The 16,158-nt window shown below is 41.8% G+C and overlaps 1 protein-coding gene and 1 pseudogene across 3 annotated transcripts in view; both read left to right on the top strand.

Annotated features, from left to right (window-relative positions):
* Window positions 1-16,158, top strand: part of SASH1 (SAM and SH3 domain containing 1) — a 695,913-nt gene that overhangs the window by 617,775 nt on the left and 61,980 nt on the right. For all 3 annotated transcript variants that reach the window (XM_068550749.1, XM_068550748.1, XM_068550746.1), the window contains exons 5-7: window positions 5,213-5,253; window positions 7,478-7,564; window positions 9,900-10,012. In XM_068550749.1, coding sequence (XP_068406850.1) covers window positions 5,213-5,253; window positions 7,478-7,564; window positions 9,900-10,012 — 241 coding nt within the window. The remainder of the gene's footprint in view (window positions 1-5,212; window positions 5,254-7,477; window positions 7,565-9,899; window positions 10,013-16,158) is intronic.
* LOC137769689 (lanosterol 14-alpha demethylase-like) lies at window positions 11,220-13,318 on the top strand (annotated as a pseudogene).

The following is a 16,158-nucleotide window of genomic DNA, read 5'->3' as shown; positions in this document are numbered from 1 at the left end:
GCTCTCTCCTCACAAATCCTTCTGAGTGTCATTCCAGGAACTTACCCAAGAACCAGGCTAGTGTATCATGTGATGTGATTTTCTTTCACGTAAATGAGAAGCAATATGTTCAGTGAAGTGGGTGAAGCTTTGGACTCAGACACACAGTTAAGTCTCTGACCACCTCTGTGTCCTTAGGCAAGGTGGACTCCTATATACAAACGTAGTAAAGAATTTCGTTTTGACCTTTGTTAGTTTCCTCTTTCACTCTGGTCTTATGTGGATCTCTGCTGTGAAGCAATAGATTCAATGGAAAAATAGAGCAACCTAGAATTTACCCTGTATGGCGTCTGAGGCAGCAGTATCATCTGTGTTAAATTGATTTTAGTATTAGTCTAGCCAGAAAGGTAAAAGCGTACTTTCCTGGTTTTCCTTCTCTCCACTGGCCCCTCCCCGGAAGTCCCATGGCCTGCTTCCCCTTCTTTTCCTGACCCATAAAAATTGGATTGCCCTGGAGCTCAGTTGCAGCTTCTGTTCAGTTTCAGCTGGTCTCCTGGCTTTAAATATCCAAGTGACTTCCAAGTTCTTAACTCCAGTCCTCAATAAGTCCGCTGAACTTAGACTCACATATCCAACTGTCTCTATAATATCTCTGCAGGGATGTTCAGCAAGCACCTCCAACCGAACGTGGCCAAAGTAGACCTCTTACTTCCTCCTTTCTTTCCCTACCAGTCTTCCCCAGTGGAGGGAGTGGATGTCATGCCAGCTTATCACTGAGGTATCTGCTCACCTGTCACCTCTTCAGAGAGGCCTTCTCCGTCCATCCTTTCTAGAATTCTCCCTACTTCTTGATCTGCACCCCCCATCCTAGCTCCAAGGGAACAGGGATCTTACCCATCTTTTATTTACTGCTATGATCTCAGTGCCGCAGGGATGCCAGACTCAGAATGAGAGCTTGATAAATATTTATTGAATGAAAGAAACAATGAATAAATGAATGGGTGAAAATGAAGGAAGGAAGCAATTTAACAAAGAATTTGCTAAAGACTGGAGTGTAGGATGAAAAGAATTGGCTCAGTTCTGGGGATGCTGTCCCTTAAATTGATTTTTTGATCTAATTCATGTATTCCTTATAATTTTCTGAAATGAATTTGGCCTTCAGGGAGGACTAGAGTAGTTTTAGGGGTCTTGAGGAAAGTTTACACTTATGCAGTTTTGGGGTCTAATAGTAGTAGTTACTGAAGAAAAGGTACTAAGATTGAGTTCAGAGACTTTAAATGCAAAACTATTAAATGCTTTAATAGATTCTCAAAGTGCAACCGAATATTAATTATTGCTTCCCAGTCGTTGAAATCTGCATGGAAATCCCCATCCTTTTTACCCTGTTGACAGTGAAAGTGATGGCTAGAAATGGGCTGCCATTTTCGTCTGCAGTATCTGGCTGGAAGGATGTATTACGAGGCGGCCTCTTTGTTTCGTTTTGTTTTTATAAATTTATTTATTTTACTTATTTATTTTTGGCTGCATTGGGTCTTCAGTGCTGTGCGCGGGCTTTCTCTAGTTGCGGCGAACGGGGGTTACTCTTCGTTATGGTGCGTGGCCTCTAGGCGTGCAGGCTTCAGTAGTTGTGGTGCACAGGCTTCAGTAGTTGTGGCTCGCGGGCTCTAGAGCACAGGCTCAGTAGTTGTGGCACATGGGCTTAGTGGCTCTGCGGCATGTGGGATCTTCCTGGACCAGGGCTTGAACCCATGTCCTGTGCATTGGCAGGCGGATTCTCAACCACTACGCCAGGAGGGAAGCCTGAGGAGGCCTCTTTGGAACTGACTTCTGAGCATTAATTTCTTCCACCATGAGATCAGTAAACGACCCCTTCCACATGCTGCCATCCGAATTTGGAATTTGGTGACGTCATTGATTTTTGTTCCTGCTGGATGAATTTTATAATCAGTCTCAAGGAGAAAGGAGATAGCATTTTGCATTGCTGCTCTGCCAGCTTCTGTTCGCAGGGAAAATTCACTGCATCCAAATTAAACTTGATATGGCATCATTTTACCCCCTTTGTAAATTGATGAGCTGGGGGGCCTCGTGCTTATGAAACATTGGCTTGCTATCTTTGACCAGTATCTAGATTGTGAACTGGTGAAATTTTAAATACAAAATCCCCACTGGCTACCACAAGCAAGTTGAATAAAGAAGCTACAGTGCCATCTGCTGGCATTCTGGGGGAAATGCAAATGATGACTAGGAGAAGCACCTCTTATGTAACAAATAGATCAAAAATGCAAACCCAAGGGTAAATATTCAAAACACATGATAATTTGAAGAAGGTAGATAAAAATAATGAAAAAGTTCTAAGCCAGCTTTTTATAGAGGAAAATACAATTATATTTTGTGATAACTATGTAATAGTGAGAACATAACTTTTCTGTAGTATGAATTTTGGAGTGTTTTTACAGTATTAGATATTCCCATTGGGCAGAACGAGTGAAAAATGGGTTGAAAACTTAGAAATGAGCCTTTGGACTTTTGAAGAATCGTACTGAGACGGGCAATTTTGTATACACTTCATGCAGATAGGGAGAGTCAGGTGTATTTTGGAAAGACAACAGGGGTAGCGATCCCTCAGTACAGCTCCTTGCTGTTCTGTAACCAGTCAGGGAAACGTGCGCCACTTCTGTAATTTCTGGAGACCATGGTTTTCTGTAAAATTGGGATTGGATTAAACGATGGGCAGAATTCCTTACAACTCGATGAAGTGTGTTATTGTAAATCAACAAAGGACTGAAGAAAAGTACTCTTTCTTTAGACCATTTTCCCATGAAAATATTTCTTTTAGAAAAAGTGAAAGACATATACATATTTTTAGTTTATTACATAGGTAAGTAGTTTATCAAGAGCTAGGGATAGTTGATATAGTTGGTTGTAAGCAATTAGGTCCTTAGTGTGAGTATAAAAATAAATGTGCCACTTCCTTTGCCATCAGAGGTCATCTACAGAAAGCTTGGTGATGGTGCTGGTAGATCATGGCCAGTTGAAGTAGGGTGGGCTGAGGCGTATTACCATGACTTTGAGTTACAAATGCAACAGAGTAAAATTTAAAAAACAAAATGGAAGTATTCAAACCTTAGCGTAAATATTATTTTCGAAGGATTTCCTGCCTTAATCCCCAGTCAGCTAGCCAACTCTGTACTCAGCTGTCTGCTGGTATTTGCCTTGCTCCTACTTCTGTGGCCTTGAGCACCTTCCTGGCTTGTGTTTTTGTTCCTTCTCTTCATCCTCCTCCCGCTTCCTCGCCCCTCCCCTCCCCCACCCCATGTCCCCTCCCTTCCCCCACCCCATGTCCCCTCCCCCCTCCCTTCCCCCACCCCATGTCCCCTCCCCCCTCCCTTCCCCCACCCCATGTCCCCTCCCCCCTTCCCCCTCCTCCTTCCGCTGTTGGTTCTCCTTCTTTGCCTGTACTTTGTTCATGTTTGTCACCCTCCCTCCATTGTACGTCCCACTTCTTCATGATTGTCCATGTACCTTACTCACAATAGCATCAACACCTTTTTGCCGAACGAAGGAAACTGAAATAGCTATTTCATAGAAACCTTTCAAGTAAGTATATGTTTAGGGATTTTCTTTTGTGTGTGTGGATTGGAGGGAGGAGAGTATATCCTAGAAGCTAAATGTGGCGAAATGTGCTGACGAGGTAGATTTTCCGTACGTTTTCTGCGCGGGCAGCGTGGTAGAAAGGGCAAGAAGCTAGGCCTCAAGTCTTCCTCTTCAGCAGCCGAGTCCTTTCCCCTGTTTTCTGTTCTTTGCTCTTACTCTATCCCCTCATGGACAGTAGAGGTCTGTCAGGCTTGGGTGCTAGTCAGAAACAATTCTCTTCTCGCAGACGTGGGGTCTGAAGGTGCTTACAGGGCTGAAGTCTTCAAACGGCAGCCAGCAGTCAGCCAGCGTCGATGCAGCTGTTCCGAAGAGAGATGGCTTATCATAGGTGACTCAGCAGGAGAGGAAGCCCCCTGCCCCTCTCTGTTCACCTTAAGTTCTAGAGATCCTTCTTTTTACCTGCCAGGTAGGCAGAAAATCACTGCTAAGTGATTGGGACGTTCTGCTCCTCTTCCTGATTGGTTCAGTGGAACTCTGGCCTCCCATGCTTTCTCACACTAAAGAGTGTTTCACCAGATGCCACCTCCACCCTCCATCCGGGTGGATGTACGAGCAGTGAAGGTTCAGGTGTAAACCCCCTGAGCATCCCTGCTTCTGTTCCGATGCAGGTTCCTTCTTCCTGGTTTTCCTGGTCAGCAAGCTCAGGGACACTGAACTTGCCCTCTCGGCTCTGGACCCACCTAGCGGAAGATTATGCTTCACCTCTACTCTTCCCCTTTGGAGAGAACCAATTTTAACTTTCTTTGGTTTCCCTGCCTTCTTCCTTTAAGTTGCTATCTGTCTATGTATATTCTGGAGAAAGGCTTTATCGCCTGGGTTTGAGGCCGGGTTCACTTTTCAGGTTATTTGAGTTCATCTGTATCCACAGTCACACACTGGCAGCTAGGGTCGGGGAGGGTGTGGCCCAAATCTGATGCCCAGACATGTGTTAATGAACTTGGACACATTTTTAGAAATATTGAATTATTTGCCATCCTTAAAAATGTGGAGCTCTTGTAAAAGAAATGCAGACTTCTGGCTTCTCTTTGAAATTGGAAGATCTAGAGAAACACATAGTGTGCACTTGCCAGATGGCAGCAAGGGACCAGAGGAGCTACATCCTAGCTGCCCCCCTACTTGGGGCATCCAATCTCCTGTTGCTTGATGTCCACAAACCCCTGCACCCCCCTTATTTGTCCTCCAGGTGACCAGTTTACTCATCTGCTGGGTCTATATTCCTATTATTATTTACCTTCTCTTTCCCACTTACATGAGAGACTTCTCAATGGCAGTAACTTAACATGTAAATAATGATTCACAGAAATGGAAGGCACTTCAGCAATCAGCCAGTGAAGTCCGTTCCCTTCATTTAATATAGGTCTTACCCTGGAGTGAGCCTTTAATTAGTGTTGACAAATGGCACCTAAGCCGGTTTCTAGAAAGGCAGCAGATGGCTGGGGAAGGCCATTGGTAAATATTCTGTAGAAATTTCCCTGGCTCTCCTAAGTTGATTGATGCTGGGTACCACTAGTTAGGAGGGTTTTCAGTCCTCACATGAAGGTAAAGCTCCCTGGTAATCACACTTGTTTTTCTTTTGTAGGAATCCTCTTCATAAGTCACACTCGGAAGACAGCTCTGTAGGTCAGTACCACTTTTCTTGGTTTAACCATTTTTAATTAATTATTTTCTTTTAGTATTTTGCGGAACACATAAGTATGTGAACATACCAAAACCACGAAGAATCCTTCCACGCAGAAATAAACATTGTTAAGATTTTGATGTATAGCTTTCCTCTCTTTTTCTGAATTTGTGTGGGTTTCAAAAAAACATAATATGGATCATATTCTACAATTGAATATATCCTGAGCATGTTCCTACATGATTGAGTATTTTTTACAGTAAAATTCTTAAGTCGGCATAATATTCTGTCATATTGGATGTGCCATAATTGAATCAACCAATCTCTTCTTTGCTGGGCATGTAAGTTGTTTGCAGTTTTTTCTCTATCACAGAGAAATGATGCTACCACTAAAAATCCTTGAGCCTGTCCCTGATCACGTCCTTAGGATAAATCCTTCTATTTGGAACTTTTGAATGAAAGATCATGCACAATTAAGGTGTTATAAAATCCACTCTTGATTTTGTAACATTTCTTCTGTTTGGGTCTAAGAAAGCCTGGCAAAGTAATCATGATTAGGTGCATAAGTGCTCAAATCAAGCTTTGGTTTGGATTTGAATCATGACTACCAACTTTACTAGTTATGACCTTGGGCAAGTCATTTGCCTCTCTAAGCCTCGGTTTTCTCATCCACCAAATGGAAACAAGAATACATCATACGTTCATTGTGAGTGAGTATTAAATGAGATATGCCATTAGATACAAAGTGCCTGGATATGGTAAGTGCGGGATAAATGTTAGCTCTTGCCATTTTTTTCTTAAGCTGCACGTCCATTTCAGAAACATTAAAATGAGAGAAGGGGAGAGTATAGCTTACAAGAAATACATTCTATTCCCAGATAGCTTGTGAGAAAGATTGAAGCAGTGATAATCCTACTTCACTTTAACCTTTCATGGCTGATATTTGCTGTCGTGTTCAGCCCAGAGGCAGCAGGCACCTTCCAGATTCTGGTACAGAGGCAGCCTCAGGCTCCTCTGTAGCGGACTCCAGTTTCCTTCCCAGAGTCCTGGGGATTGTCAGAACATAACGAGGGCATCCCGCTTTGACAAATAATGCCCTTAGCCTGGGAGCCCCTTGCGCGGGATTTCAGCGGGTCTGTTCTGTGCCACACTGCCTGGCACCGCCAGTCTAGACTGTGGAGACCAACAGTTCATCACTCCGCTGGGCCCTGTTTCCAGCGGCCATGGAGCAACCAGACACGGAAAGGTGACATAGCCTCAGCTTTGGGTGTGCCCCGTCCACGAGAGCAGATAGGGCTGCTGCTGCTTCGTTTTATTTTTAAAGAATAAAGGGCCGCCCTCTCCTTTCCTTTTCCTTACTTTCCCCCTTTCCTCTTGCTTTTTAAAAGGTATTACATGTTCCTGATGACCACAGCTGACCAGATATGAAAAATGTCTAGCCATGGCAGTGAATTTGTTTTCACTTCAGAGTCACCCAGAACAGTCTGGGAAGAAATGGGAGACAGGAGGGGGGGACCGAGTTGGGAGATGTCACAGCAGGATAGCAGCCTGCTTTTCTCATCATGGTGCCCTGAGTGAGCTGTAGGGAGGTCAGCAGGTAGCCTGAGTATCAGAGAGGTGGGAATCGTGCCCCACCTATGCCCTAGCGAGACCCATGCCAATTCCACAACATAGAGAAATAGCTGGTTCCACGGGTCTGTCAACCTCACAGACACGTGGAACCAGCTTTACTGACCAGTGTGCACAGCACATACCAACCATTCTGTTCTCTTCATTAAACCTGGGATAACAGAAATAAATCAAGGGTAGATCAACAACAGGAATAACAACAAAACGAAGTTAACTTTTTAAAGTACCCTATTCGTGGTTCAGTTGAAATCATTGTGGCTGAGACCGAAGGGGGAAAACTATAGCACAAGACAAGGCAGAATTAGACACACTAGTTAAACAAACATCAAAGTGAAAATCAGAATGCATGTTTTGCCTGCTTTTTTGATGTTTCTTTATTTCTCATCTTAACCCTACTGTACCATTTCTTGCTCTTAGGAAATTTGCATTTCTTTTAAACAACTTTATAGGCATTTCTAAGTCTTTTCACAAACTGAAAGAGAAAAACTGTCTTTTTGTGAAATCAAAGTATTCTTACAAGCTTTGAATTGTAAGGAAGAGGCTACTTTTGTTATTAATGAATTTATTGCTTGTGCCTTTTTTTTTCTTTTTTTAAAGGAAAAGGAGATTGGAAGAAGAAAAATAAGTATTTCTGGCAGAACTTCCGAAAGAATCAGAAAGGAATAATGAGACAGACTTCAAAAGGTACTGTAACACAGCTGGCAGACAGTAGGTCCTTTTAGCTCTAAAATGTTAAGAAGCCTGGGCTGCTAATCTAAATGGTTGCTGTAAGTTAGAATAAGTCATTGCATGTGCCCATACGCTGTGCAGCCTTTCTGACATTCCTATCATTACTTTAAGACTTCATCCCAGTGGGGTTTTTTTTTTTTCTTTTTTTAAATCAAAGAAATCAAAATGGAAAGAGTTCGCAGTCCTTTCTTTTATAGATCTGGCAGCAAAGGCCAAATCTTTCCTTTTCTCAGTCACATCAACCTCAGGGAGATCTTTACTGGCCAAGATGGGCCCTAAAATGGTCCAGAAAGTCTTAGCATTTGTGAGTTTTGGACCCTCCCCCCTGCCCTGCCACTTGGGGCCTTTGCAATCTTCTGAACTTCTGATGCTTTTCTGTGGCAGGGACAGTTATGGGGTTGTTACCCCTGGAAACTCTGTCTAATAGGCTGACATCATGGGAATTTGCCCGGGTTGCTTTGTGAAGGCAGTCCTGCCCTCCTCTTAGCTGTGTCTTTTGTTGTTGTTTATATAGTAAGTAAATATGTCATCCCTTTGAGGCCCAGTTATATAATTTATGTTTCTCCAGTATTCAGACAGGGAGGGGAAACGAAGCTACTTCCAGATTCCAATCTGGCTGGATAAGGTTATCATTAGATGAACATTTTTAGTTGCTCACCACTGACACGACTTTATTTTCTTTTACAAAATCTTGGTGTCCTAGCCTGTGCAGAATGCTTCTCCAGTTATTCCTACACATGGAAATGAGAAAAATGGACACAGTGTATGTCAGTGGCACACCTGGGTTCCTTGGCAGCCATCAGTGGGCTTATTTAAGTTGTCCTGCTGTGAGAGTTATTCTTAAGCATTCCCAGTTTTTCCTTTTGAGACACACCCAGCATCACTTATGATTCAAAGTAAACCTTGGATTCTAACAAAGTCTTATTTAGAAAGAAGGAAAAGGCGAAAGAGAGAGAAAGGGATGGAGGGAGGAAGCCAACAGTTTACCGGCTCACGTGGATTTCTTTTTAAACCCAGGCAACTCTCTCCACCACTCCCCTCCACCACTGGAGGCGAGGCAGATAGTAAAATGGATCAAAGCTGCAGGCTCTCCCCTCCCCTGGCACACACCATTACTCTTCCCGCACAAGGGGCTGAGTGGCGAAGGGCACTTGAGTGGTGTTTCTGGGCTGATTGATTACAAAATGGAAGTGAGATAAGGAAACACAGGGGAACATAAATTCCAAGGTAGGTCCTGAGTGAAATGGGTTCCCACAAGTCTGCAGCCAGACTCATTCGGTCCATCCGTCTATACCGCGGGCAAATGAAGCTAGAGCCGAGCCTCCTGATGGCACTGATTCTAGTAAGGTGTGTATGGGAACAACAGGGTGGAGGAGAAGGATGAGGGGTGAGAACTCCGGCTGCGCATGACAGCCCACCTTCACCGACACACTCTCCGCACACGCTGATCAAAGGCACATACGCTGACGTGGCTCACGTATATGAGACGTGATGGCAATTTTGCTTTTCAAGAAAACACTTTCAAAGGATCCTAACTGAGGGATTCTCTTTCCCTCTGCAGTTCTGGCTGCCTTCAGTTTTGAGCTAGAAGTCGAGTTCCCCTCACAGTTTGGAAACATATTTATGAGAGTGATACTTTCAGATATATACATAGATAGTACCTTCCTTCTAATGATCTCCAGATGTTTCACACCTGAGATGATATTTATTTGCGCGTGTCCCCTGAGGAACAGCAGTCAATAGATTAGTAGGGATCTAGGCTTTCACCAGGATGCAGGTTTTGTTCTGCAGCAGACGCTGTGACCTTCAAGTTCTCTGTCATGAAAGAGGGTTTCCTCTCCCTCCTCTGCAAAAACATCTTGTTCATGTTTGAAATGGAAGGACGGCGAGAACCTTCAGCCGAAGGAGCCTTGGAGTGCTTGTTCGCTCTAGTTGGGGCTTTAAATTAGGTCTCTGCCTCACCTGTCGCTCCAGACTCCCTGTCAGCCTTCTTCCAAAACTCCTCCCCTAGACCCTCCATCACAAAAGCTCTGATCATTTTGAAGGATTTGTTTCCATGGTAACATCCATTTGTTCTTGGAGCTTGTTTCCGAGTGAGGTAGGCTCACTGGCTTCCTAAAAAGCAGCGCATTCCTGGTCCTGTGGCTCCATCAGTAACAGTGCTAGACGGTGCGCCTGAATTACATCCTTCTCTAGTCCCAGATGACAAGCCTTCAAGACTGGCATCCTGTTTTATCTTTTTTATTTTCTTCTTCAACTGTTCCTATTGTTTTTCTTCTTCGATCTCTAGGAGAAGATGTGGGTTATGTTGCAAGCGAGATAACAATGAGTGACGAGGAACGGATTCAGCTGATGATGATGGTCAAGGAAAAGATGATCACCATTGAAGAAGCACTTGCTAGGGTAAGAGTACAGATGTTTGGTTTTCATTTGTGAGCACTGGACCTCCTGACATTGAAAAATGTTGGGGGATTGCTACAGACTGAATGCCTCCACCCCAACCCCCCACCCCCCCCAAATTCATATATTATATCCTAATGCCCAAGTCATGTTATTTGGAGGTGAGGCCTTTGGGAAGTGATTAGGTCATGAGGGTGGAGCCCTTATGAATGGGGTGAGTGACCATGTAAAAGAGGCCCCAGTGAGCTCCTTTACCCCCCTCCGCTGTGTGAGGACACATGCTGTCTGTGAACCAGGAAGTGGGTCCTCACCAGACACTAAATCTGCTGGCACCTTGATCTTGGACTTCCCAGCCTCCAGAACTGTGAGAAATTTCTGTTGTTTATAAGCGACCCGGTCTATAGTGGTTGGTTATAGCAGCTTAAACAGACTAGGACAGGGACATCAAAGGGTATAGGAATATACTGATAAGATTGATAATGATAAATTACTAAATAACCACCAAAGAAAAAGTAAATACAACCATTATAAGCATTAGTTCTATAAGATGCCTTCAACAAACTTTGACTAACCTAAAAGTCAAGCTTTATCTATAAACCTTAAACTTTTGCTTACTTTCATTTCTGAGTAGATATTACAGTTTATTGTGTCATATTTTTTTGCTCTGAGTTAAATTAAGCACTGAAAGAAGCCTAATTAACCTCTAGGACACTGGAGTAGTGTTTGTGATAGCAAGACAGCAATTCTTAAGAGATGTCCTGCTTTGTTGTTGCCCAGCTAACTGGCTGATTAATTCTTGGATTCTGACTTTGAATACTTGGTTCGGGATGGTGTAGACAAGTCATAAATTAGGCAGGTTTAGAACTTTCAAGTCACTAAGGAATCATTGAACAAGTTATGACTTTACCATTAAGCAGAATCTCTAAGGTCTGAAACCTTGAAACAGTGACAGACATACTTTAGTTTAGTATACCTGACTCTAAACCTCAATAGTTTAAAAAAAAAAAAAAGTTTAATTTGTTGCTGAGACAATGCTGGAAAAAAAAAAGTGCTTGAAGGGAGTGGGAGGTGGGACCTGTAGTGGGAGACCTGAAGGCCAAAGTCTCCACCAGATGCCCATCTGTCAGCTTCTCTCGCTCTGTTGATTCGGAAGAGCAGAGGTGATCTTGCCTCCAGCGTCTCTGGGGACTGAAGCAGTGCCCAGGCAACGATGGAGCAGGTAACAGGTGGCAGGGTCTTGTCCATGCTGCTGATCACCTGCGCCTGCCCTTCACCCTCAGTCTGGTCTCCCTGCTCCACCATGCCTTCAGCCACCCCGTCGAGCTGCCAGCTAGGGCAGAAAGTCCACCAGACATCTCTCCAGTGCCATTCCTTGAGCATGTCATAGCACTTGAAAAAAGTCCAACTGAATTCCCAGAAAATGCATATGAGAAACACGGACCTGTATTAATTTTACCATGGTAGGCAAGATGTTTACTTACGTTCTGGTGAGTGATGCTGCTATGTTGCTGTTTTTAATTGTAAATTTGAAGATCTAAATGCAGAAGATGTCTGCAGGCATCTGACACCATCTGTGTTTGGAAAGGGAGTTGCATAGGATGTATCTAACCCAGTTTTCCTGGGGCAGAAGAAAATGTTAAGTGTCCTTAACATAGTCAACTTGAGGTAGCACGTTTCTATAATTGAAAAAGAAACAAAGGAATACTTTCAAAGTTGGGGAGAAAAAAATTTGTTTGATGCTCTTTCTGAGCTGATAATTTTAACAGCTAGCCATTGTTTACATGGAAAGGAAATCAGAAGTCAACTCCATGAAAAGGTGGCACAGCTGTATACAGGTTGGATGGAGGTTTTAGCCATGGAGTCTGTCTGTTGCCAGGCTGGCTGCCTTTGCCTAATTTTAGGATGGAGCTCATCAAGACATCAATAATATTTTCTATAAGGCAATCCAGAAACACAGATTAAAGAAAAAATTGATGACATTCTCCAAACTTTATTAGATTCTGCACACAAATGTGGGTGTCCTTTGACAGATGATAAAGTAACAGGGAAGCTTGTTGGTCTGCTCTTGGCAGGGCAACATACATCCTTGGCTACTAGTGTCTGCATGGGCTTCCTTTTAGCCAGAGAGAAAACACTTCAAGAAAAACGAAGGATCTCCCTCCTTTAACTTATGATCAGCTCAAGTATCTAAAATTTATTTGATTGCTGTATAAAAGAAAGATTAAGAGTTAGACCTTCTGTAATGACCATGATAAGAATAGTCCTTCAGGGCATCAGGCATGTGTTTCTCCCACTGTCAGTCAGAGTCTAAAAGACCCATAGGTATTTAGTGCTTTCATGTTACTAAAGAATTATTTTAATCTGTTTCAGGTGGCTGTCTAATTCTGTTTTATAAGACATTCTATAAGAGGTTAAAACATTTGCATTTTGAAATTTTCATGCATTTTTACATTCAGCGTAGCTAAGGAGGAACTTGGAATATAATGTTAATTAGCTACTCCACTGCACTTTTTGTATTTGAATTTTCTAAAGTTATGCCCCTTAAACAGTTTATTTACATAAACTAGCTAGTAAATATTTGTGGTGTTCAGGGCACTGACTTGCACAGCCCTTGGGGCACATGGAACACAATTCAGAGTTCGTTAGACACTTACGTACTTTCATATATATTTCAAAGATTCAAACATTTTTTTTTTTACCATAAGTTCACATGCTGCCGTTTAGACACAATTAACGTACTGTGATCATTTTACCATTGTTCAGATAACGTTGCATAGCCTAGTGCTTTTCTTTTACAGTGTGAGAAATTCCGTTCTGAAGACTGTGTGTGCAGGATGTTGATGTGGTCCCTGTAAGAAATACTAGGGTTGGTCTTGATTTACCAAGAAGATGTAATATTTTCTTTTTCTTTGACTTGTTAGGAATACAATAACTTGTGTCCTGATTTGTTACACGTCGTATTTTTGCAGCATTAATGAATTTAAATGAATTAATTGGAAAGTGTGGGGGAAAAAAAAAAGACCCATATAGAATGTCTAGATTTTAATCCTGATAGGACAACCCAGCATCAGGAGAGAAGTTTGCCTGTGTGTCATTTGGACCTGAGTGTATCCCCCAATGCGTCGTTGTATTTGGGAAAATTTTACCTATGTTCAAATGAATACAATTTGGTCCACTATGCTTTGTTTATATGAATTTGATCTCACTGCTGAGTATTTTCCCCCTGTGAAGTATACAGCTATGATTCACATTCCTGAAAACCCAGTTGTCAATACAAAGATGAAAATGAAAAAGGCTGCAAGGAACTAATATGTGAAACACCATTGTCAGCTGCAAAAGCATTTGAAGAGAATGAAGTTTATAAGATAACTCTGTGTACACAGTGTGTAATTTTAAAAGACAGCAGCTTAACTTATGATTTTTATATTTTATTAACTGAATAGTTCCATCAAATCTAACGGCATTTCAAACATTTTCTAATGGTTTTATGATGGATACTTTCTCTGTATGCTTTAAGGAGTCCGGCACACTGGTTAAAAAAATTGTTTAGGGAGATCTAGAGTATTAGCGTATTCTAGACAACACAGTTTACAGGTGCTAATTTTAAGACTGTTCATAGCTCTTGGTGAGTAAGTTCAGGGTATTCAAATGTTGGACTAGTTCTGCAAGGTATAGAAAGCCCATGAGACACTTGGAAGCTACAGGTTATTAATTTATCTGGGTAATTTATGTGGTGTGTGTGAGATTGGGAGGGTAAGGAATAAACTCACTTTTAAAGCTTTGCGTAAAGGAGGGCACTACTGTTTTGGAATGATGGCACTCAGCCATGATGGAGCTGTGTTGTTGAAAAATATGTCCTTTGACATTTTAACTGGAAGCAGTGTCTAAGGAAATTGAGAGAGATTTATGACCATGATTTAATAATCATGTTCCCTAAAAAATAATGTAAGTATCAATATTGATACTAAACAGTTGCTCATGTAATTTGACCTAATTACTAAATATTATGTATTTATCCACCTGATAAATATGTGCTGGGTTCCACAAGGTCACATCTGTGTGAAAGTCCAAAATAAAGTCCTTGTGGGATTTGAAAAACAAAAACAAAAAACTTGATGTTTGTCACTGGCTTGACTGATGTTTTGGCATGGTGAGCTTTTCTTAATGCCAGCTGTCTTACATCAGGTTCCCTAGAAGCAGAGCCTGAGATGTGGATTCTTGTGCACATGATTTATTGAAGAAAAGCTTTCAGAAGAAACCTGTAAGTGAGAGAGGGAAGCAGGAGAGGCAGAGGAAGAAGCTGGACAGAGATGTGATTTCAGGAGAAGTCTAGTGTCAGCCTCAGCCTGATCTCACAGGGAGGGGTGGGGAGCTCTGGAAGGTGAATTGCATGTGGAGTTTGTCCTGCCAGAGAAAAAGAGGCTGAAAGCTGATTGGGGAGGAGGGAACAGCCTTCTAGGCATCTGTGGGGAGACAATGCCTGTCAACCATGGATAGTTCTCCTGAGAAGGGTATATAGATGTGAGTCCATATCTACAGTAATTGGGAAATCAGAGAACAGTCTTTTAAAGAGTCTGGGCATCTGGTATACCAGAGCACACGATTATGAGCTGAGAACCTATATAAATTATTTCCTTGTAGCAGGTATTGTGCATCAATCATAGGAATGTGGACAGCTAGAGAGGCTCATGGAGAGAGTCCATAGGAGAGCAACGAAGTGATTGAGGGTTTTTTTAAATAGGTCTCTTGGGTTGGAATCAGAAAGGATTTATCTCAGAAAAGAAGCAGAAAAGAACTTATTCACTGTCTTCAAGTATATGAAGGGTTATTAGACAGTACATCTTTAGGATATACTGCACAGTGTTTTGTTTTCATCTCTACTGAGGAGAGCATAAAAGGAAATGAATGAAATCGCAGCTGGAGGGGATTTAGATTAAATATAATAGAAATGTTCTTTATAATAACTGCTCTTAGAAGTGGAAACATTTTAGAATCTCTGTCCATAAAGGTCTTTAAGATAGAATAAGCATTAACCTACTGCAGATGGTCATTCCTCTAAGAATCATGTCATAAACTTCAAGTGTGGGAAAACTATGAGACTAGGGAAAATAAGATATGAAGGTAGACAGATGGACAGACAGACCGACACCCACACTTTAAAATGTCATTATTTTAAAACTTCCAGAATTAAACTAAAACTCTATAAATTTGCTTTAAAATACACAAGTTTCTCAAATGAACATCATCAGTTGTCTTTGGGAGCAGAGTGGAATACAAAAATGTGATTATGTAAACAATAACCAGGGTTTTTTCATTGTAAAATGCACTTTAAAAAATTGTTAGAGATCCTGGTTTTTTTTTTTTTAATTAGGAAGTTAAAAAACAAGGTAAATTTGGATAGAGCACAAATCTGAATCTTTATCAGAAGAAGCACACGGGGAATTCCCTGGCAGTCCAGTGGTTAGGGCTCTGCGCTCTCACTGCTGAGGGCCCCGGTTCAATCCCTGGTCGGGGAACTAAGATCCCACAAGCTGTGCAGCCAATAAATAAATAAATGAATTTTTTAAAAAAAGAAGAAGCACATGTACTCTTAGGTACCAACGTAAATGATGGAAATGGACAGATAACAAAAGAAAAATATTAAGTCTGTTTATGATTGACTAGTGAAGAATTTGTTTTGTTTTCCTAAAGATGAAGATTTTATTTAGTGCTTCCTAGAAAGTAGAGCAGAGACCCTGAGAAAACAAATGATAACCCCCTTTTTCAGAGGCAGCTATTTCGATCATACAGGAAGAATAAGGCACTTCAGAAACCAATATATCTGGAAAGGAAGAGCATTCTAATATGTCACTTAAATGTATTATAGAGATTAGAACAACATTAATCCCCCTAATATACTAGAAAGATTAAAATAATATTAAGCACCTGCATAGCAAAAGTTCAAATACCTGGAGTTGATGTGAACTTTGAGCTCTCTCTTATTTGAAACCACAAGGGTGATAATAATACCATCATAAAAAGTCTGTTGCATGGGTACAGTATACTAAGAGCTTTGCTGCATTATCTTACTTTATGCTGGGAATAGTCCTGTGATATAGTTTATTGTCATCCCGTTTTCCAGGTGAAGGAACTGAGGCACAGAGAGGTTA

The sequence above is a fragment of the Eschrichtius robustus genome, chromosome 9, assembly GCF_028021215.1.
Source record: "Eschrichtius robustus isolate mEscRob2 chromosome 9, mEscRob2.pri, whole genome shotgun sequence".
Classification (NCBI taxonomy): domain Eukaryota; kingdom Metazoa; phylum Chordata; class Mammalia; order Artiodactyla; family Eschrichtiidae; genus Eschrichtius; species Eschrichtius robustus.
The sequence above is the reverse complement of the archived record's forward strand: the minus strand, read 5'-3'. Positions and strand labels throughout refer to the sequence as shown.